The 22,966-nt window shown below is 43.4% G+C and overlaps 1 protein-coding gene across 1 annotated transcript; it reads left to right on the top strand.

Moving 5' to 3' along the window:
* Positions 1 to 3,160: 3,160 nt before the first annotated feature.
* LOC103650004 (uncharacterized) lies at positions 3,161 to 5,475 on the top strand. The gene is made up of 4 exons (XM_020550192.2): positions 3,161 to 3,323; positions 3,574 to 3,666; positions 4,703 to 4,807; positions 4,885 to 5,475. The coding sequence occupies exons 1-4, from the start codon at positions 3,165 to 3,167 to the stop codon at positions 5,263 to 5,265; spliced, it is 738 nt and encodes a 245-aa protein (XP_020405781.1). The 5' UTR covers positions 3,161 to 3,164; the 3' UTR covers positions 5,266 to 5,475.
* Positions 5,476 to 22,966: the final 17,491 nt, after the last annotated feature.

Raw genomic sequence — 22,966 nt, 5'->3', positions numbered from 1 at the left:
CACAGGCACGCGAGGGCACACAACTCTATTTTACAAGCCCTTACACATACACAAGCGAGGGCACCGCGCCCTACATCGGCTCAACCTTAGGAATAATCCCCATCTCTCTATAATTAAACAACATTATCCTAAGCTCCTCACCCGCAAAAAGGCTTCGCAGCTCCCCTTCTCCTGCACCAGCGGCGGCCGGCAAAGACAGCAGCTCCTGCCGACCAGCCCTGCTAACGCGAAGCCGGGCCCCTTCCTCCGCACTAATCCTACGCTTTGCAACCGCCCTTCGTCGTCGGTGCCCGGTGCTAGGACCGGGCACGTCTGGCGCGTCCACAGCGTGTGACGCAGCCTCCGCCGCAGCCACGTCCAAGGCCGCAAAATAATCCAAGTCCCCCTCCGAAGACTCCTCAGTCCACTCAACCGAGCTCCCAGAGTCAGTAAAATCAAAAAACTCAGAAATAGACCCACCATATTCATTTCCATCTTCCGCGGTCGAAGCCGCCAAAAACTCAGTAGTAGCGGTTGCGTGCGCAGGCCCAAAATCTTGAACCTGCGCAGCAACCAAAATTCAGTACAACATCCAAAAATTCCTCAACCCTAAACACCACCTATGCCACCTGCGAAGGCCCTGCCGCTGCGGGAGCCTCCGCCGAGGCCTCCGCCGCTGCCTCCGCCCCCACCTCCGCTGGATCTTCAGCGCTCGGCACAGCAGCTGCGGGGGCATCGGGCGCGCCTTCGGCCACCTTTGGGGGAAGGTCTTCGCCGGCCGCAGCAGGTGCAGGGGCGCCTGGTGCATCTTCCGCAGTTTCCGGGGTCGGTCCCAGGGCGACTCCAGTCGCGGCCTCCGCAGGGGTTGTCTCCGGGTCAGGCAGCGCGCTGTTCAGCGCCCCGAAGTCGTCCACCCGCTCGCCGCGCTCCGCCTAAGACAAAACGCACAAAAATTCAGCAAACACACGCACAGACCGCATCCAGAAAACGCCGAGCAAACGACAACGTTACCTGAGCCCTCGCAGCCTCGGCCCGCGCCCGGACCACCTCACAACCGTATGAACCCCACATCCGGTCATAGAGGGCCCCGCCGGATTCCTTCACCATGGGGTCTTCGACCTCAAAGATATCTCGCCCAAAATCCTCATCTGCCTGGTCGAGGGCCTCAAAGTGCCGGCAGCCTTCGCGAGAGAGCGCGTTCATCGCTGCCTCGCAGGTGACCAGGGAGGTGAACGACATCAACCCCGCCAAGACAGTGGGGAGCTCCTGCAGTTCCTCCTGCACCCATTCTAGACAGCGAAGTCCGGCCTCTCGCTCCGGCACCTCGAAGTCACCCGTCCGCACACCCAGCTCGCGATATGCAGTCATGAGCTGCGTGCGCGTCCGTTCGGCCTCCGCTCGCATCGCGGCCTCGGCCCCCTCCGCGCGGCTCTCCAGGACAGTAAGCCGCCGCTGCAGCTCTCCGGCGAGCTCCTTGGCGATATTGCCTTCCGCCCGCGCCAGCCTGGCCTCCGCCTGAGCAGCCTGCTCTTTGGCGATGGCTTCGTTGGCCTCCCTCCTCTCCCCCGCCAGCTGGCGCCGGAAGTCAGCCTTCTCCTTCTCCAGGGCGGCCACCTTCTCCGCCAGTTTGCGGCACTTGCTGTCGGAGGCCGACTTCTCACGGACAGCGTCAGCATGTTGCGTTCGAAGTCTCTCGACCTCGGCAGACAAAGCTGCCGTAAGGGCCCCCGACGCGGTGCGGCTGGTGAAGTCAGCCACCTGCAGAACACACGTAAGGCCGTTACGTAAAAAAAAAGGGGGGGGGGCGGAGAGGGCATAGCTCGGCGGACCTGACTCAGCGCCTCCGTCGCTCGACTCAACGCCTCCGTCGCTCCCTTCAGCCGGCGGGTCGCCACGCCCGCCTCGTCCCTGACCAGTGCGAGGGCAGACACCTCGCCTCCGGCGCCAAGGGCCTCTCCCCCCGCCTTCGGCGCTGGCGCAGCCGTCGCGATCGCCGCGCCAGGCATAACTAGAGCAAGCGGGCCCTCGTCCGAACCTGCAACGCGTCAACAAATTAAAAAAAAATGTGTGTATATATTTATATAAACTTACCCCCAAGATAATCCTCCACATTAATCTCGGTGCCGAAGTCGGCAACGCGTTTGCCGGGCGGCGGTAACGTTCGGGCCGCCTTCGCAGCCTCCGCCACTCCGCTGACAGACGGCACCACCTCCGTCAGCTTGGGGCCTCCGGCGCCCACCGTCACCTCCGGCGCCTTGCCAGGCGCAGAGGCGCCCACCTTCGCCGGCAGCGGCGGCTTGCCTCCGCCGGAGGCCTCCGCCTTCGCCGTTCCCCGCTGCCTTTTCGGCCGAGCTTCGTGAACCCTCACAGTCGCCTGGCGTTTTCGCGCCGCCCCTTGGCGATCCTTGTCCATCACTGCCCACACAACATGACCGATATTTCGCCCATAAGGAAAAACTCTCCACCGATGAACCATACGAGATGTAAAACAGTCCTCCTCAGCCGCGCAGGGGATAGGAATGTCTTTAGGCCAACAACCCCCGGTAACCCTCAGCATCCGAGCCGAAGACTCCCGGAGCTCGGGCGAAGACATCCTCTCCCCCGGGGCCGCACACGTCCTCATTAACTCTCTAGCGAAACTATCAGACACCCCAAGTCTTCCCATCGCAGTACCTAATTTTCTCTTTTTCGAGGAGCCGGCGGCCACCAGTGCAGGGTCGCCTCCAGTCTCCACCGCCGGTTTCTTCCCACGGCGGTCCGCTTCGTCTTGACCAGGGTAGCCGTCGTACGGCAGTTGATTTAATTCGAAGACCCTGTTCAAACGTTCATTTGACCCGCGGATGTCAAAGCTGCGCTGACCTTCCGTCCTCGGCACGTAACGCCCCACGAGCCGCACCGCCAAGTCCTCCGCATCACGCACAAAGGCGGCCGGGTCACGGTTTCGCAAATTCAGTGCGAAGGCAGGACTTCGCACCACCCTTCCTCCGTGAAAGGGCATCTGGCGAGGGCATACTTCGCCCAGCGCCCAGCCGTGCGCCAAGGGCCAGACCCCGTACGCCACGAACTATTGCCCGTGAGAGGCTAGATCAACAGAGCTATTGCCCCCGTGCACGTAACCCTGTTGCCACCACTGTTCACCCTTGTTGGTCTTCTTGCTGCTGAGAGCGAGTTCCAACAGTGTTGATATGATAAAAGGAGGGCAGCGCCAGATGAGGTATAGGCTGAAAAGGAAGTACTTCACCGGGGTTCCTGCAAATCAAGTGAGGACTACATCGCCTGTTCCATGTATGACTGATGACCAATGGAAAGATTTGGTACAAATGTGGTCTACCCCAAACCACAAGGTATTTGTGATCAAGCTCCATTTCATCCCTCAACATAATTAACTTTTTCATCCTTTTCCAAGTGATGTATGTGTTGATAGTATTGTGCTTCCTAAAGTCGCATACATAAACTTAGCTAGGAGTGAAAGACTCAATGATGAATTATAGTTCGGTTAAGAAAATGGATGAGATTGTGCAATCATCATAAATAGTTTCACAATACAATTAATTATATATATTTCTCTACCTTACAGTTTCATTTTACACGCAGAACAATTGTGTCAAGAACAAACTTAATCGTGAGAAGGTGCAATTTCCACAGTGCACAGGATCTCAATCCTACATTGCAAAATCCTATGTAGTGGTAAGAAATTGTTATGTGTGGATGAACTCGTTGCTTGTCAAATTCTTGGTTAATGTATGAATGGGTACTGCTACTACCTACCAACACGGTCACCTTAATATCTCTAATATTTAGACTACATCATTGCTTTTTAACGTATGCACTACTTCTTCTTGGTTGTTTTTTATTTTCAACAACCATTTTGTGTATTTACAATTCCTAGCTAGAGTATGGCCTTTAAAATACATATGATGCCTTCAAATATAATTGTTTTTGCTAGCAGATCTTGTGCTTTGACTGAGTTAATTGCTTATTTAGTTGATTATATAGTCATGTTAAGTGCATAAATGACTCGATACAGATTAAATCATCACCAAATTCTAGAATAAAACATGTAGAGTTGTACCACAATAGCTAGAAATATGCAGTCTCAGGTTCCCATCTTTGAACTCCTAGTCAGATAGCTGAAGGTCATGTACATAAAAGAACGTTGAGGTTGGGGAGAGTTCGATTTCAAAAGATGTAACTGCAGTGAACCTCTGACTAACCTGTAGTGATTACAGTGCTCCTACAAGCCTTCAGATGCTTGTAGCAGCAGCTACATCTGCTGCAACTAGTTGCTTGGAAGCTTTTTATTGAAACTATTTTGGCCCCATCTAATTTTTTATATTGAGCTTGCAACACAGTAATTGCTGATTTAGGTACTGCTAAGCAGCTGAGCTACATCTGCTGTAACTAGTTGCTTGGAAGCTATTCACTCTAATTGTTTTGGCTGCATATCTAATTTTTTTATATTGGGCCAGTTGTGCAGCTATTGCTGCATCAGGTACTGCTGAGCAGCTAGATTGTGTAGTAGTAGCCACAGTTGATGAAAAAAGCACAAGCAAGCAGAATTTAAAGCTAAAATGATGCACAATAGTTAGAACCTATAAAAACTACATACCCAGTTCAGTTCTTAATATGTCTACATGCTGTTACAATTCAATAATCTAAATCTCAACCTGTAGCTTTTGTTTTGATCAACCATGCTCACCAAATTTATTTGACATCATTTTAGAGGCAAGAAAAATATAAAGATATGGAACCTAGTGCAATTGATCTTTTCAAGGAGATGCATTGCAGCAAGAAGAAAGGATTTAGTGAGGCCGTTCAGAAAGCTATAGTAAGTACATGTTTTCTCTCTTTGTTACCCGTCTCCAACATGAATTCTAATATATTAAGTTTCAATATTTATGTTAGGGTGATATGGAAGCAATGGTGGCAACACCAGTTGAAGATGGACAGCATGTGCTGTCTTCGACAGAAGTTGTTTCCAATGTGCTACCGGGTTCAAGTAAATTTCTTCACAATGCTGGCCTTTTACCTGCCTCCAAGAGAAGCAATACAAGGACTATCTCGACAAGGATGCAAGAGCTTCAGACTCAATTGGACACTGAGAGGCAAGAAAAAAATGGATTTCGAGAAGAAATGGAAACCTTAAAGGCCCAGTCACAAGCATCTGAGGCAACCATTGCTAATCAATCGACTGAGATTGCAGATTTGAAGAAGTCCTTATCAGAAAATAACAGTCTCCTTCGACAAATATTAAGCATCAATCGTGGCCAGATGACTCCTCCTTAAGTATGCTTGCTAGGGTGTTGGTGTCAACCATCTTGAAGATCCATCTCACAAAACTTTAGACCTCATTTTATCCTTATGCTTGCTGTAGAAATTAATAGGAACTACAACTTGTTCTATTGTTCACTTGTTATAGAGGATTATGAATCATGTTTAATGTTAAAAGCTTATGTGTTGGATGCATTATGCTTGAAATATATGTGGATATTGTTACTTTGGATGTTTGTAAAAAATATGTGCATTATGTGTTGGATGTTTTGGGCATCAAGCATTAGTGACGAATCAAAATGTCAGAATGTGATTGCCACATCAGCTGCTATGTCACTGTTTTTATGACAAAATATTCGTCATAGCTTATTTGACATGTCAGCTGCCATGTCATCTGTCACCTCATTCATCTTATGACAAAACATATTGTCACAAAGTTGTTGCCACATCAGCATCCACGTAAGCTCATTTATGACGAATATATTCGTCATAAAAATGTGCCACGTCACCTGCCACGTCATTTAGCCATATCATCAGACATGTGGCAACCGGTCTCATGGTACAATTAGTGACGTTTTTGCTCCACATTTATGACAAATTGGAGTGTCATTGATTTAATGACGAACTTTAAGGTCGTCACTAAATTTATGACGTTTTTAAACCATTTGACACAAAGGTTGCTTTAACACGGAGCTTCTGTGACGATAGCAGTTTTGTCATAAAGACGTCACAACCGAGCAAACTATGACAAAAAAACCACTGTTTGTGACGTAATACAAATGTCATAGAAGGTAACATGTGTTGTAGTGTGGGAATCAAGTGGGTCTTCCACAACAAACAAGATGAACATGATGTGGTGAGAAGGAACAAGGCAAGACTTGTTGGAAAAGATTATACGCAAGTCAAAGGTTTGGATTTTGATGAAACCTTTACACCCATATCTAGGCTTGAATCTATTTGTATATTATTGGCCTATGCTACTTACCATGAATTAAGTTGTTTCAAATGGATGTCAAGAGTGCATTCCTTAATGTATCTATCAAGGAGGAGGTCTATGTTGAGCAACCTTCTAGTTTCGAAGACAATAAGTATGTCAATCATGTATGGGCTTAATCAAGCACCTAGAGCATGGTATGAATGCCTAAGAGATTTCCTTATTGCTAATTCATTTAAAATCTAGAAAGTCGATCCTACTTATTCACTAAGATGATTAATGGAGATTTATTTGTATGCCAAATTTATGTCGACAATATTATCTTTGGTTCCAGTAATCAATCGTCTTGTGAAGAATTTAGTAGGATAATGATCCAGATGTTTGAGATGTCCATGATGGGCGAGTTGAAGTTCTTCCTAAGGTTCCAAGTCAAACAACTTAAGGATGATACCTTCATATCCCAAAATAAGTACACACATAACATCTTGAAGTAGTTTAGGATGAAGGATACTAAACCATCAAGACACCCATGGGAACAAACGAGCATCTCGGTCTGAACATTAGAGGTAAGTTTGTAGATCGAAAGGTATACCAGTCTATGATAGGATCCCTTCTATATTTATGTGCATCTAGATCGGGCATTATGCTTTCGATATGCATGTGTGCAAGATTCCAAGTTGATCCTAAGGAATGTCACCTTAGGACAATTAAGAGAATCTTGAGGTATTTAGTCCACACTCCTAATTTTAGGCTTTGGTATCCTAAGGGTTCAAACTTTGATCTCCTTGGATATTCTGATGGCAACTATGCCGAATGTAAGGTAGATAGGAAGAGTACATCTAGGACTTGCCAGTTTTTGGGAAGATCCTTGGTGTCTTAGAGTTCAAAGAAACAAAATTTATTTGCTCTATCCACAACCGAGGGAGTACATTGTTGTAGGACATTGATGTATGTAATCACTATGGATGAGGCAAACCTTCAGAGACTTTGGCTACAATCTGAGCAAAGTCCCCTCCTATGTGACAAATAGAGTGTGATCCGAATTGTTGAAAATCTTATTGATCACAGCCACACAAGGCACATAGACATCTAGTATCACTTCTTGAAAGACCACTCACAAAGGGGAGATATCATAATAGACCATGTGAGCACCCATCACTAATTAGCTGATATCTTCACCAAGCCTCTAGATGAAAATGTTTTTATGAGTTGAAGAGTGAGGTAAATGTCTTAGATTATCGAAACGTGGATTGAAATATTGCACACATTGCTTTTATTTAATATACCTTTGATCGTTATATTTTTTGGCACTACTTCTTCATTATTCATATTTATGCTTGTGCCAAGGTTAAAGTTGTGGAAAATTCATCCCTAAACCTCACAAGTCCAAATGCACTTATGCACACATTTATGGGGGATAGTTTACAAGTTGAACTTTTTGAGACTAACAATGCTTTCAAGTTGATCATGTGTGTAGTCTCAAGTATTGAAAGGGAAATGATGAATTAAGGCAAAGAAATGTGCTTCCACTGCAATTCGGTATCAAAACCTTTGTGCCATGATTCACCTTGTTTCATTGTTCCTAATTCTTCTTTATCTATCTTGGGAGGAATAATGGGTTAGGACAACTTAATTTTTCTGTTTTTGGGAATTAATGCCAAAGGGGGAGAAATTAGAGGCCAAAGCAAATGGACAAACCCACCACTTGAGTTTTCAAAAATATTTGTGCTTTGAACTTGTCTTTTGATTTAAAATCCCTCTTAAAAGCTAAGAGTTGCTCTTATTGTAAAAATTGCTAAAATGTTTTTTACAAAAAAAGTTTCTCTATGTCAAAACTTTTTAAGTCCGCCAAGCTTAAAATTTATTTGACTTAGAAAGTGTTCAAAAGTTTGAAAATGTCCTATTTTGCAAAATCAAAGACACACGGTGGCTTAATTGTCCAAATATGTCAAATCTCTGAAAAATCAGATTTATTCATTCAACTTAGTTTCGACGTTCAATTTGCATCTTATGAACCTATGCTGAATAGTGGACTAGTTAGCAAGTTAAATTGGTTATCTGTGCTTCAGCTGTGTTGGCATCAATCACCAAAAAGGAGGAGAAATTGAAAGGGAAATGTGTTATATGCCATTTCAAACTTAGTTTTGGTGATTAATGACCAACACAACCTCGTGATCTAACTAGTTTGCTAAGTGTACACTCGCAGGTTCACAAGAGTCAAATTGTGACATTAAAATTGATATATAGCTCAAACAAAGGCAAAACAGGGAAAACCATGAAGGAGATGAAACATGAGTGGTTCTAAGGTTTAAATAAGTTCTAATTGCCCTCAGGAATGTTTTTAGCACTTTAGATTGTTTATTAATGCATATCCTGGAGAAAGTGTTTTAGTGCTTGTTTTGAGCTAGAAGAAGTTTATGAGTTGAAGAATGAGTAACAAGTATGAATATGTGCCTTAGACAAGTTGAACATACTCTAAATATGTGTGTCTAAGTCATATAAAAGTTCTCAAGTACAACCAATTCGAATTGGAGAATAATTCGACAAAGGTGCAATATTTCAACTGTATTGTGGCTCACCAGACCGATCCGGTGGTGCACCAGATCGTTTGTCCAGAGAGCCCTATTCAAGAGCTTCAGTTTCCTAGCGCACCAGACTAGCCCGATGGCGTCCTGGACCACTTTACCAGAGAAGACTGAAGAATACTCTAGAAGACTCTAACTTACCGGCCAAGTCCGGTGGTGCACTAGATCTCGGTTCAACGGCTACTTTCGGCTCCAACAGTAACCACAACAGCTAGCTAACGTGGCGAACAGTCCCATGGTAGACCAGACCGGTTCGGTGCCAGCTTTCAATTGGAAGGTTCTAGTTAGGATCCCGGAGGCAGCGACACTGTTGGAGATCCGGTGGTGCACTAGGCCAGTCCGTTGCGTCTAGACATAGCAGAATTCCAGCAATTATTCCAACAGCTCTTTTGGCTATTTGGGGGGCTAAAAATACCCCCTCCATCAGCCATGTCGAGTACATAAGCATCTATAGAGCAAGAGAACGCTCATATACACTAGCACAACACCTTTGATTCATTCTATAGAGATCTGAGCACCTATTTGTGAAGAGCTAGTTATCATAGCGAGAGTGTGCTCCTGAGATCTGATTTTTGGTGTTGTGTGATGTGTTCTTTCCCTTTGTGTTATGTTCTACTCCTCCTTTTTTCTTCCATTGGAGTTGTTGCTCCCATAAACTTGTGTACGGCTGCAAGAGACTCCGATCTATGGAGATCTTTGTGGGGAGAATATTATAAGGAATACTTATGGCATTAAGTTTGATCTTTGGATCACTTGAAAAGGGTTGAGTGCAACCCTCGTCCTTTGGAAACCACAATGGGGACGTAGGCTCTTTGGAGTTAATCCTCGATAAAAAATTCTAGTGTCTTGTGTGCTTTATCTTTGTTGCACTTTGTTCTTTCTTTCCATCACCCCAAGTTCTTCCTATATTCCTCACTTGTGATATTGCCCTTGATCTGATTCCGCAATCAAGTTGGGCATCAAGTGAAAGAACTTCTCTCCTCTCTCACTCTCTTGGATCTAGTTTTTTGAACTAATCACTAATTTGAGATCCAAGTTTGCTTTGAGTTGTGAATTTTTAGGTGTCTCCTATTCTCCCCTTCTAGGTGAGTATCAGTATTCCAGAAAAAACTGAACATAAAAGTATCTAGGAGTACCTTAGCTAGAGTAAAAAGAAAAATAATGTAGATGATTCATGGAGATGATCCAAATCAATTCAACCAGCTCTAGGACTATGCACATGCGTTAAGAAGAAGAAATCCATGGAGCTCACTTTATGTTAACATGGTTGGTAACCTTTTTAGTTCATGTTGGATGTCCCAAGATGCATGTAAGAGGGGATTTCTAGGTTGTTGTGGACCTATCATTTGTTTGGATGGTTGTATCATTAAGACAAAGTTTGGAGGGCAGCTGTTGTGTGTAGTAGGGATGGACCAAATGACTTAATTTTCCCCTTAGCCATAGCTTTTGTTGAAGATGAATCCCTTTCTACATGGAAATGGTTTCTATAAACATTAAAAGATGATTTGAAGGTAGACAACACATATCCTTGGGAAATAATGATAGATAAACAAAAGGGACTAATCTGTGTTGTACAACAAGTGTATTCTGAGTCTGAGAGTTGTGTGTTAGGCATCTATACTCCAACTTTCAAGAAAAGTTCAAAGGTCCAAATTTGAAGGAGCAACTATGTGCATGTGCAAGGTCAACATCTGTTGAACAATTCCAGAGGAACTTGGATATAATGAATGCACCTAATATAAAAGTTTATGGTTGGTTGGAGCAAATGGCCCCAAATACATGGGTTAGAGCATATTTATCAGAGTTCCCAAGTGTGGCATTCTGCTAAACAATAATTGTGAAGTGTTTAATATTTACATACTAAATGCTAGGGAATTGCCAATCTTGAGCATGCTAGAGAAGATAAGGTGTTAGTTAATGACAACACATGTTAAGGTCAATGACTTTGCACATGATATAGCACGATCTATATGTCCAAATATTAGGAGAAAGTGAAATAAGAAAACAGAAATGACAAATATCTGCTATGCACTTCCAATAGGCCATGGTGTATTTCAAGTAATGGAAAGAGAGTACCAACACATAGTGGACCTCAAAGCCAGAACAAGTGACTAAGAAAGATGTCAACTTACTGGGATACCTTGTCCATATGCATTTAGCTACCTTAGACATGATAGGATACCACATGAGAGTGCCATTCTAGTCTGCTACTTAGTTGATGCATATTAAGTTGCATATGGAAACAACATTTGGCCTTGCAAGGACATGAGTGAATGGCACCATGTTGATGGCCCACAAATTCTTCCTCCTGTTTATGAGAAGAAGCGTGGAAGACAACCTAAATCAAGGAGGAAACAACCTCATGAAGTGCCTAGCAAAAATGGACCTAAACTTTCAAAACATGGTGTTGTGATTCACTGTAAACATTGTGGTGAAGCCAACCACAATGCAGCAGGTTGCAAGCTTAAAAGGATGGGGTTCAACAAGAAGCTAAGGAATTAGTTGCAACAACTCAGACCACACTATAAGAAGAGGCTAGGCAAAAGCTGCTACTGCTGCTACTAACCTAGATAATGTAGGAGCTACAAATGATGAACATACTAACAAAGAAGTTTCACTGAATCAAGTTTACATCTAAGGTTTCCCTTTCACATGGTTTTCTGTTTTAAACAAACTTTGTTTCTAAGCTAACGATGTTTCTGTTTAGGGTTTTTCTTGATGAACTCGTGAGTCGAAGCATTGTTACACCAACCCACATTGTTAGCACCGATTTGGTCGGGTGCTATAAGGTTCATGACATAATATTAGAAGTGATCGTCACCTCCAAATCTATCCAAGACGACTTCATTTATTTCATGGGGAGTAGACAATACAACGTAAGATTATATGTCTTTCAATCCATACTAATGTAAGGTTTTCTCCAATAGCCTAGACAAACAACCACAAAAACACAAAAATACCTCTCCTATAGCACTATACACGAGGCAAAAAGTCTTAAACGGGTGACACATATGAAGAGTGTATTTTGTGTAATAGTAGAGAGACATGCCAAAAATGAATACCCTCTCTCATTGTGACATCCGCCCTTAGAGCAACGACCGTTTCCCAAAATGCATGCAGGAACCAACTATCCAAATAAAAGGGAGTGCATTTTATATGGTTTGTTGGAGATTGCTATATTTGCATGCCTACACAAACCCAAAGCCACCAACTTTCTATATTTACATGCCTACGCAAACCCAAAGCTGCCAAACATCCCACCAAATGCCTACCCACAACTGCCTCTCCTTACCGAAGAATGCGTAAGTAGCAATGATGATGAAAATGCTGTCTATCATCCACAATCCACTGATGCAACAAGAATGTCGGACTTGAAATCTTCGTGGAGTTAACATCAACCCCCCGGGGGGGTCTTCATTGAAATATTGTACGTGTGGGTAAGACTCCATGGACTTCATCCCTTAGCTACCTAATTGAACTGTCCCTCCAAGAGAATTTTATGGATGAGGCATTGCTGGGGAAGCTTCCAACTCTTGTATCCCTCAAACTCTACCATGAATCATTCATGGGAACACACCACTGCTTTGGGAGAACTCTATTTCCCAGGCTCAAGCAGCTGATTGTAGACGGTGCACCAAACCTTGATGAGCTCAGATTTGATGGAGGTGCCCCTAGAGGCAGAGATCCTGCAAATGATATTTTCAGCAGTGAGAACCTCCCAAGACTCATGGAGGTTGAGTTCTTCGGTGAAACTATTACTGATTCCCTGGTGTAGAGAATCAAAGCTGAGGCCAAGATACATCACCAAGACTTTATAAAGAAGATTGAGCTATACAAGACAATCCCAAATAATCCAGTTGGCATAATACACATAGAGGGCATTTTTTCTGTGACTTTTCCTATATTTTCCTATATTTTTCCTATATTTTTTTCTCGTAAATCTGGCCAGTAATCATACACTTAGGCCCTATTTGGTTCCTTTAGTCACTAGACTAAACTTTAGTGACTAAAAATTTAGTCGCTAAAGTATTCCATTTGGTTCCAATGACTAAATCGAACTAAAGAGCATTAATTGATATGAATTATGACTATATTGCCCTTATTAATTAGTGGATGTTTGCTCTAAGAATAAAGTGGAGAGGGCAAATAAGGTTAAAATACTATTTTAGTCCCTTTTAGTCGCCCCCTTGGTGACTAAAGAACTAAAGTTTGGTCACCCCACTTCAGTCACCATGTTTGCTTCTTTAGGGACTAAAAGTGACTAAAGTTTAGTCTAGTGACTATGGCGGTGTTTGGTTTGAAGAATCAATCAATTCTAGATGAAGTGATGCATCATAAGTTCATTCCACAGATTTGGTGGAATGAACTCATTCCTCGTATTAGTACTAATTATTAGCCTATGGGGAATGGAATGATGATGGATCAACTTATTCTATTCTACAAACCAAATAAGAAAGTGAGGAGTGAGAAGATGATGGACTACCTCATTACTCAAACCAAACATCCAATTAAGGAACCAAACAGGGCCTTAGTATGCTCGGTACCTTTTTTTCGGCAACGACTAATATGCAATCAGACCTTATGTGTAAGCGTGCAAGCGAGCCTCTTGGTCAATTAGATCATTATCTAATGGTAGACATAATCGTGGTTTATTAGGGGGTTTTCTATAAATCTACACGAGCTTGTGGTGTAAGGGTTTAAGTGTTAAATATGATACATGGTTGAATCATAATCTAATGGACCAAGAACCTCGCTTACACGCTTGCATATAAGACCTGATTGCATATTAGTTGTTGCCCTTTTTCATCCTCTCGACACTTGATGTTTGATTCCCCCCCCAGTAAATCCAAATGCTAGTTGCCACAACTGATTCTTTTGCTCTGAACTATTATTGCTGTCTCGGGCACAGGTGCTAATGGGATAATGGTTGCACTTGGTGGATGAGTCATGGGACAGAGGACCAGTTGATGAAGGCATCAAATCGATGTACCCATGAATGCACCTGCATAATCTTGTATTCTTTGTATGATACTATCTCCATTCACAAATATATGACACCACTGACTTTTTTCAAAAATTTGACCATTTGTCTTATTCAAAATATTTATTCAAAAATGTAAAACTTTAAGTCAACCACAAACTACCTTAAGTGATAAAACAAATCACAACAAAATAAATAATAACTCATTATTTTTTAAATAAGATAAGTGATCAATTTTTTAAAAAAATAACGGTGTCATATATTTATGTACAGAGAGAGTAGTAAGGTAGTCGGATGCTGCTACCACGCCCATATTGCCGAACCAACCTCTCTCAATGTCATTATTGATTATGTATCCTGCTTGTACCATGATGCAATTGATTTTTTGTTTTCTTTCTTCTAAACCTGTTGTCATATGTATCTATATGGTGGCGATGAGCCGATGATGACTACTGCGTAATCAAGCCTTATGATGTAGTTACTAGCCAGTTGTCCTTATATATCATATAAATAGGTATTGAGATATTTATTTTAAATATAATTGTTATTTATTTTTAAACATTAAGGTATGTGGGTTTGATGGTAAACCCCAAGTTTCTGGAAAAGAGGGGGTGTGGGTTCGAGTGCTCTATCTGCAATATTTTTTGCGCGGTGTGGTAGCTATGCGAGCAGGTCAGGTGATGGGTTGCTGAGCGCTAGGCGTGAGGCCCATAGGGCACGACGTCAAGGCAGGGCGCATGGGGCAGGAGAATCAGTCGGGGCGCGTACATGTGGTTCGGTGGTTAGCCACAAATTTCGGGATCAAGGGGGCATGGATTCGAGTGCTCGATCTGCACTATTTTTTGTGCGGTGTGGTACCTGCGAGGACGGGGTCGGGTACTACGCAGGCGCAGTAGCTGGCTACGTGGGCGTTCGGGGTCCACAGGACAGTTGATGAGAGAGTGTTGCACGTGCATTAGGCGCTAGGCCCACTGGTCACGATGACGTGGTGGGGCACGTGGGACGGGAGAACCAGTCGAGACGCGTGAGACGAACCTAGAGTGTCCGCACGGAGGATAAAGTCGTGGTAGCACCAGGTGCTCACATTAGGTTCTCAATAAAGTAGTATAGATATGTAAGTGTACGAGTGAAAGTCACCTAGAGGGGAAGTGGATAGGCGGAAATTGAAATTTAGAAACTTAAACACACTACAAGCCGACGTTAGCGTTAGAATAAAATCCAAGTTCGGGAGAGAGGGGAAAATAAATCAACCAAGAAAGTAAAGCGGATGACACGGTGATTTGTTTTACTGAGGTTTGGTTCCAATGAACCTAGTCCCCGTTGAGGTGGTCACAAAGACCGGGTCTCTTTCAACCCTTTCCCTCTCTCAAACGGTCACATAGACCGAGTGAGCTTTCTCCTTAATCAAACGGGTCACTTAGACCCCACAAGAACCACCACACACTTGGTGTATCTTGCTTTGATTACAAGTCACTTAGAGAACAAGAATGAGGAATAAGAAAGCAAACCAAGCAACAAGAGCAACAAAGAAACACAAGAACGATCCTCTCTCAAGTCCTAAAGACTAGAATTGAATTGGGGACTTTGATTGGATCGAAGGCTTTGATTTGTGTCTTGGAGTTTTGTGTTTTGCTCTTGTATTGAATGAGTAGTAGTGAATGTTTGGATGGTTGGAGTGGAGGTGGTTGTGGGGTATTTATAGTCCCCAACCACCAATTCAACCCTTGGGGCAGGCCGCTGTCGATGGGCGCACCGGATAGTCCGGTGCGCCACCGGACACTGTCCGGTGCGCCAGCCATGTCACCCAACCGTTAGGGTTCTGACGGTTTCGACCGTTGAAGCTTTGTCTTCTGGTGGCACCGGACAAGCACTATTCACTGTCCGGTGCGCCTTCTGGCGGTTGTTCTGACTTCTACGCGAACTGTCCACGCATTGTAGCTTGCAGGTGACCGTTGGAGCCGACCGTTGCGCTGCCTAGCAGTTTCTCCGCTAGTGCACCAGACAGTCCGGTGGCACACCAGACAGTCTGGTGAATTATAGCAGAGCGGCGCTTCTGAAACCCGAAGGTGGCAAGTTCAGACTCGTATGGCCCTGGTGCACCGGACAGTGTCCGGTGGCACACCGGGCAGTACAGTGCGCCAGACCAGGGTGCTCTTCGGTTTCTTTTGCTCCTTTCTTTTTGAAACCTAACTTGATCTTTTTATTGGTTTGAGTTGAACCTTTAGCACCTGTAGAATATATAATCTAGAGCAAACTAGTTAGTCCAATTATTTGTGTTGGACATTCAACCACCAAAATTATTTATAGGAAAAGGTTTAAACCTTATTTCCCTTTCAATCTCCCCCTTTTTGGTGATTGATGCCAACACAAACCAAAGCAAATGTATAAGTGCAGAATTGAACTAGTTTGCATAAGGTAAGTGCAAAGGTTGCTTGGAATTAAACCAATATATAGTTTTACTATATATGCATGGTTGCTTTCTTTTATTTAACATTTTGGACCACATTTGCACCACTTGTTTTGTTTTTGCAAATTCTTTTGGAAAATCTTTTCAAAGTCTTTTTGCAAATAGTCAAAGGTATATGAATAATATTGCAAGAAGCATTTTCAAGATTTGAAATTTTCTCCCTCTGTTTCAAATGCTTTTCCTTTGACTTAAACAAAACTCCCCCGAATGAAATTCTCCTCTTAGTTTTCAAGAGGGTTTTACCAATTTGAACAAGATTTAGATACCAATTTGAAAAATCTTTGAAAGTAAGCATACCAAAATATATCAATTGAAAATTTTGAAATTGGTGGTGGTGTGGTCCTTTTGCTTTGGGCTAATACTCTCTCCCCCTTTGGCATTAATTGCCAAAAACAGAGACTTTGTGAGCCCTTTTACTTTCTCTCCCATTGGTACAAGTAAATATGAGTGAAAGATTATACCAATTGAGAGTCATGTGGAGTGAAGGCGAAGGGTAAATGATACCGATAGAGTGGAGTGGAAGCCTTGTCTTCGCCGAGTACTCCATTTCCCTTTCAATCTACGACTTAGCATAGAGATACACTTGAAAGCACATTAGTCGTAGATATGAAAAGAGATATGATCAAAGGTATATACATGAGCTATGTGTGCAATGTTTCAATCAAAATTCCGAGAATCAAGTATGTTTAGCTCATTCCTAAGTTTGCTAAAGGTTTTCTCATCTAATGGCTTGGTAAAGATATCAGCTAATTGTTCTTTGGAACTAACATAAGCAATCTCGATATCCCCCCTTTGTTGGTGATCCCGCAAAAAGTGATACCGAATGTCTATGTGCTTAGTGCGGCTGTGTTCAATGGGATTATCCGCCATGCGAATTGCACTCTCATTGTCACATAGGAGAGGGACTTTGCTCAATTTGTAGCCATAGTCTCTGAGGGTTTGCCTCATCCAAAGTAATTGCGCACAGCAATGCCCTGCGGCAATCTACTCGGCTTCGGCGGTGGAAAGAGCTACTGAGTTTTGTTTCTTTGAAGCCCAAGACACCAAGGATCTCCCCAAAAACTGACAAGTCCCTGATGTGCTCTTCCTATCAATTTTACACCCTGCCCAATCGGCATCGGAATATCCTATTAAATCAAAAGTGGATCCCTTGGGGTACCAAAGACCAAACTTAGGTGTATAAACTAAATATCTCATGATTCTTTTCACGGCCCTAAGGTGAACTTCCTTAGGATCGTCTTGGAACCTTGCACACATGCATATAGAAAGCATAATATCCGGTCGAGATGCACATAAATAGAATAAAGATCCTATCATCGTCCGGTATACCTTTTGATCTACGGATTTACGTCCCGTGTCGAGGTCGAGATGCCCATTTGTTCCTATGGGTGTCTTGATGGGCTTGGCATCCTTCATTCCAAACTTGGTAAGTATGTCTTGAATGTACTTGGTTTGGCTGATGAAGGTGCCCTCTTGGAGTTGCTTGACTTGAAATCCTAGGAAATACTTCAACTCCCCCATCATAGACATCTCGAATTTTTGAATCATGATCCTACTAAACTCTTCACAAGTAGTTTTGTTAGTAGACCCAAATATGATATCATCAACATAAATTTGGCATACAAACAAATCCTTTGCAATAGTTTTAGTAAAGAGAGTAGGATCGGCTTTACCGACTTTGAAGCCATTAGTGATAAGGAAATCTCGCAGGCATTCATACCATGCTCTTGGGGCTTGCTTGAGCCCATAAAGCGCCTTTGAGAGTTTATAAACATGGTTAGGATACTCACTATCTTCAAAGCCGGGAGGTTGCTCAACATAGACCTCTTCCTTGACTGGTCCATTGAGGAAGACACTTTTCACGTCCATTTGGTAAAGCTTAAAGCTATGGTGAGTAGCATAGGCAAGTAATATACGAATTGACTCAAGCCTAGCTATGGGTGCATAGGTTTTACCGAAATCCAAACCTTCGACTTGTGAATATCCTTTGGCTACAAGTCGGGCTTTGTTCCTTGTCACCACACCATGCTTGTCTTGCTTGTTGCGGAATGCCCACTTGGTTCCTACAACATTTTGGTTAGGACGTGGAACTAAATGTCATACCTCATTCCTCGTGAAGTTGTTGAGCTCCTCTTGCATTGCCAACACCCAATCCGAATCTCTTAGTGCATCCTCTACCCTGTATGGCTCAATAGGGGAAACAAAAGAGTAATGTTCACAAAAATGAGTGACTCGAGATCGAGTGGTTACCCCCTTATGAATATCGCCGAGGATGGAGTTCACGGGGTGATCTCTTTGAATCGCTTGGTGGACTCTTGGGTGAGGCGGTCTTTATCCCTGATCATCTTCCTTGTTTTTATTAGCTTCAGCTCCCCCTTGATCATTGTCCTCCTCTTGAGGTGGCTCATCCTCTTGATCTTCATTTTCATCATCTTGAGCTTGATCCTCATCTTGAGTTAGTGGAGATGCTTGCATGGAAGATGATGGTTGACCTTGTGCTTGTGTGGGCTCTTCGGATTCCTTAGGAGACATCCCCAATGGACATTGTTGGGGACTTGTTCTCAAATGCTATGAATTAAGAACAAGGCAACATAAAATGTTAAATATTAATGTCCTTCGTCCATTGAAGCATTATCTCCCCAAGGATTTAATGAACTTCGGACGAAGGCCATGAGCAAGATATCACGAAGGTCATACCTTCGTGATTAGTTATAAAACAATGTAGGATAAAGTATATAAAAAATATGAAACATAAGGGAATGATATATCAAAAACACATAAGAATATTCACATATTTTATTAAACAAACCTAAATATTAAAACATAATATTTAGGTACATTTATACCTTTGCCTTGGCAGAAAACAGTAATTCCAGCGTAATGTGCTAGTGATTACAAGATTGCGTGAACAATACAGGGGTACTATTCACCTATTTATAGGCACAGGGCGCAGCCTGTGTATAATTACATTTATGCCCTTTACAATCAACTACAATAATGACACAGAATATCATGGGTCTTTAGGTCATTTCATCTTTAAGTCGGTTCACCCCTTCGTCTTGAGACATGTCACTGTGCCGAAGCTTTATAGGCGATAGCTTCGGCACTGCTTTTGAGAGGATCTGCCGAAGGTGTTTCTTTCTTTAGGATCTTCGACTATGAAGCATACCCCCAACAGTAGCCCCTTCGCGGTGCTAGATCATTTTTCGTAATGAGCTTGATCCGTGAAAAAATCTTTTAGGCTTCGGGATGTCGAAGGTTCGAAAAACACCTTCCCTGAGCTCGTTGGCAAGAAACGATTAAAATAATCCGTGCGCGAGGTGGCCCCATCTTGCAGCAGTTACGCGCGCCCTGGTGATTCACCTTCTCGGACTTTGTGGCCCACCGTTCAATGAGTGCGGGTGGCTGTTTGTCCGGTGCGGAAGACCTTGACGATTCACCTTCCCACCTGCGGCACTATATAAACAGACGGGTAGGTGTGAAGTTACCACAACATTCATTGCTATTGCACTGTTTTGCTGCCAAAATATTGACCAAAGCCGAAGCTTGCTTACTGCACCCTCATCCGAAGCTATTTGTTTTACTCAAGCTTCGTAACAAGAAAGAGCTTCGGCAAAGTTAAAAATTGCAACTTCATTCGAAAAACAAGAAATTCAAGCATCAGATGGCCAGAGTACGTTCAACAGCTAGAGTTACTCGCGACGGAGAGGAAGCCAAAGGTGCCGAAACTGCTCCAATTTCTGAAGTGATGCAACATTCAGGGCTGGTGGTATCGGAGGATGCACCTACCGATGAAGCTGAGAAGGCTGATGCTAAGGAAGTTGAGTCAGAAGATGATTACAGCGCAGTGCCAACTAAACCCAGCCACTTGGAGTTTGGGAAACCCACCATTTCCGAAGATGACATGCCGAAGCTGATGAATTTGGGCTATTTCAGTGAAGCGAAGAAGGAGCTGGTTCGTTTCGGCGGGGAGTACTCCGAAGCCAGAAAAGGATGAAGTAGTGGTCTTCAAAAGCTTCTTTAAAGCTGGTTTAAGATTTCCTTTAAACAAGATGATTGCTGATGTTTTGAAGAAGTTTGGGATCTATCTTCACCAGCTAACTCCTAACGCTATCGTTAGGCTTAGCGTTTATATCTGGGCCCTCTGAAGCCAGGGGGTGGAACCATTTGCCGAAGGTTTCTGCCGAGTGCACGAGCTTCATTATCAGACAAAAGCTAGAGGAGATGGGCTGCATGAAAACTTTGGCTGCTACAATTTTGCCTATCGCAAGAGTACAAAATTTCCAGTGATCAGTTATCGTAGCAAGTGGCCAGCTGACTGGAAGTCTGAATGGTTTTACGTCAAAGTTGACGAAGAAAAGGAGAAGCTGGTCCAAAGTCCACTAGAACTGATATTCGGAGAGGCCAGACCCCAATGCAACATGACACCAGGGAGTCCAAGCCAAATTGCCCTGGCTGAATTTCGAGTTATTGCGGAGCATATCGGCACTAGGGACTTAGTGCAATAATTTCTAGCTTTCAGAGTGTTCCCAACTTTAAAAGAGTGGGACATGCCGAAGTTTGAGGGAGAAAAGAAGAACGGGGAACTTATTCGGTTACCTTATCATTATAAATTCAAGAAATATTTCAAAGTGCCTTGTCGAGAGTGGCTAGACACGATTGAAGTAATGTGCAACAAAATTCTCGGCAATTACTCTAAAAAAGAAGATCAACTAATGACTGCAGCCTTCGGCACCCGTCCGAAGCGAAGGTTGAACCGAGTAATGGATGCTCTGGACTTTGAGTATCCCGACTACGAGCGGCTAGACAAGGATGCCGAAGGGCAGAAGAGAAAGAGAGTGGCAGGTGCTCTGAATAAAGATGACGAGGAATAATTGAAAAAGAAAAAGCTGAAGCCTGAGCCGAAAACAGATGCTTCGAAGAAGAGAAAAGCTACAACTCCGAAGCAGAAGGCAATTGATGATGAAGAAGAAACTACTGCAACACCCTCTACCACCGACGTGGAGGAAATTTTAAAGGTAATGACTGAATCTTTGCCTGTCAAGCTAAGTCCACTGGGGCCACATCTGACGAAGCTTTTTCAGAATGAAAAGGAGCCCGCAAAAACGAAGAAGGCAGCTAGGCCGAAAAAACAAAGAATCATTACAGTGACGGAAGTCATTGAAGGGACACCACCACAAGCTTCAGCTCCAAAGGCACAAGCTGTTGAGAGCACAACAGCTACCAAAGCTGCACCTTCGGAAGCTACAGCTGCCGAAGCTGCCACAACCGAAGATATTCACTTAGAAAGCACAATTGCTGATATTGATAAGATACTGCTAGACATGGCCGCAGAAGAAGCTGCTGCAGCCACCGAAGAGACTACGGCCCCAGAGCCCGAGAAGAAGAAAGAAATAGCCAAAGACACTTCAGAAGATGAAATTTTTAACTTTCAAAACTTAGTTGGACAAGAGCTGACAAAGGCTGAAAAAGAAGAGTTAAAAGAGTATGCCATATCTTGCGGATATCGGCCGGGGGCACTTCTCTTCGGTGGTGTCGATGACGAAAAGTTGGGCTGTGTCCGGGATCACACTGGAGCGAAGGTTATTGGTACTCTATCAAAGAGTATTGGTTTCCCGAAGCTCGAGACAGACATTAGCTGCTACCGACGACAGCACATCGTCGGTAGTTTATTTTATTCCAATTTCAAGGTAAACTTTTCTTTAACTTTTATTATTTTAAATAACAAAGATGTTTTCTAACGAAGGTTGTTTGTGCGCAGAGTATGCTTTTGAGTAAAGCTTTGAAAATGCAACAAGATTTGGAAGATAAAAAACACGAAGTTATAATTGAGAGTTTAGAAAGCAAAATAAAAGACCAATCAGCTGCTCTTGAAAAGAAGGACTTCGAGCTTCAGACAACCAAAGGATTATTGGCAGAAGCTAAAGCTAAAATAGCAGAATTAAATATGAAGCTTCTCTCCCAGTTAGAAGGCTTTGAACAAGAAAAGCAGAAGCTTAATGCAAAATTTGAGGCCGAGGTCCAGAAAAGTTCAAATTTGCAAAAATCATTGACAGGGCTTCAAAACAAATGTCTGGAGTTCAGTAATCGATGTATACAATGACTGAAGCAGGTCTTCTATTCGGTTGGAGCCAGCAGCGAGAAATTTAATCCTTCGACTGAAGACCTGCCAGGGGCCTTCGAACATATCGAAGGTGAAATTGATGACCTTGATGAAGTTATAGCTGGACATGGTGACTTCTGTGCCCTGGTAGCTTCTCGGGGCACAATTGTCGCCTTCCTGAAATCTGGCTACGAACATGGAAAGGTTGTCAATAGACCCAATTTCAGTTTATCACTAGCAGATCTGGATAATATTCCCAACCTTGCCCGAAGCATAGCAAATAGATTTATAAAACTGGTATGGACAAAGGGTGGACGAAGCATAGCTGGCGATGAAGCTCGGAGTCATCATAAGCCGGTAACAAAATCATACCTTGTGCTTACCTCTTCCTTCAAACTTGAATCTTCCTTACAATACTTTAATATATACAGGACGACGAAGCTGAAGAGTAAGAAGACGAAGCCGAAGCCGAAGCTCAATGGATACTAATGAAGCTTGAATAGATAACTGTAGAAAAAACTCTAAGAACTCTTGTAATAACATTTGTAAAGAATAATGTAATTAAATTTTACTCTGAACTTTGTCCATACCTTGTAATATATTCTTACCTTTCCGTCAATGTATAAAGTGCTTCGGTGTGAACGAA

The sequence above is a fragment of the Zea mays genome, chromosome 3 (assembly GCF_902167145.1).
Source record: "Zea mays cultivar B73 chromosome 3, Zm-B73-REFERENCE-NAM-5.0, whole genome shotgun sequence".
In the NCBI taxonomy this organism is placed as follows: Eukaryota; Viridiplantae; Streptophyta; class Magnoliopsida; order Poales; family Poaceae; genus Zea; species Zea mays.
The sequence above is the reverse complement of the archived record's forward strand: the minus strand, read 5'-3'. Positions and strand labels throughout refer to the sequence as shown.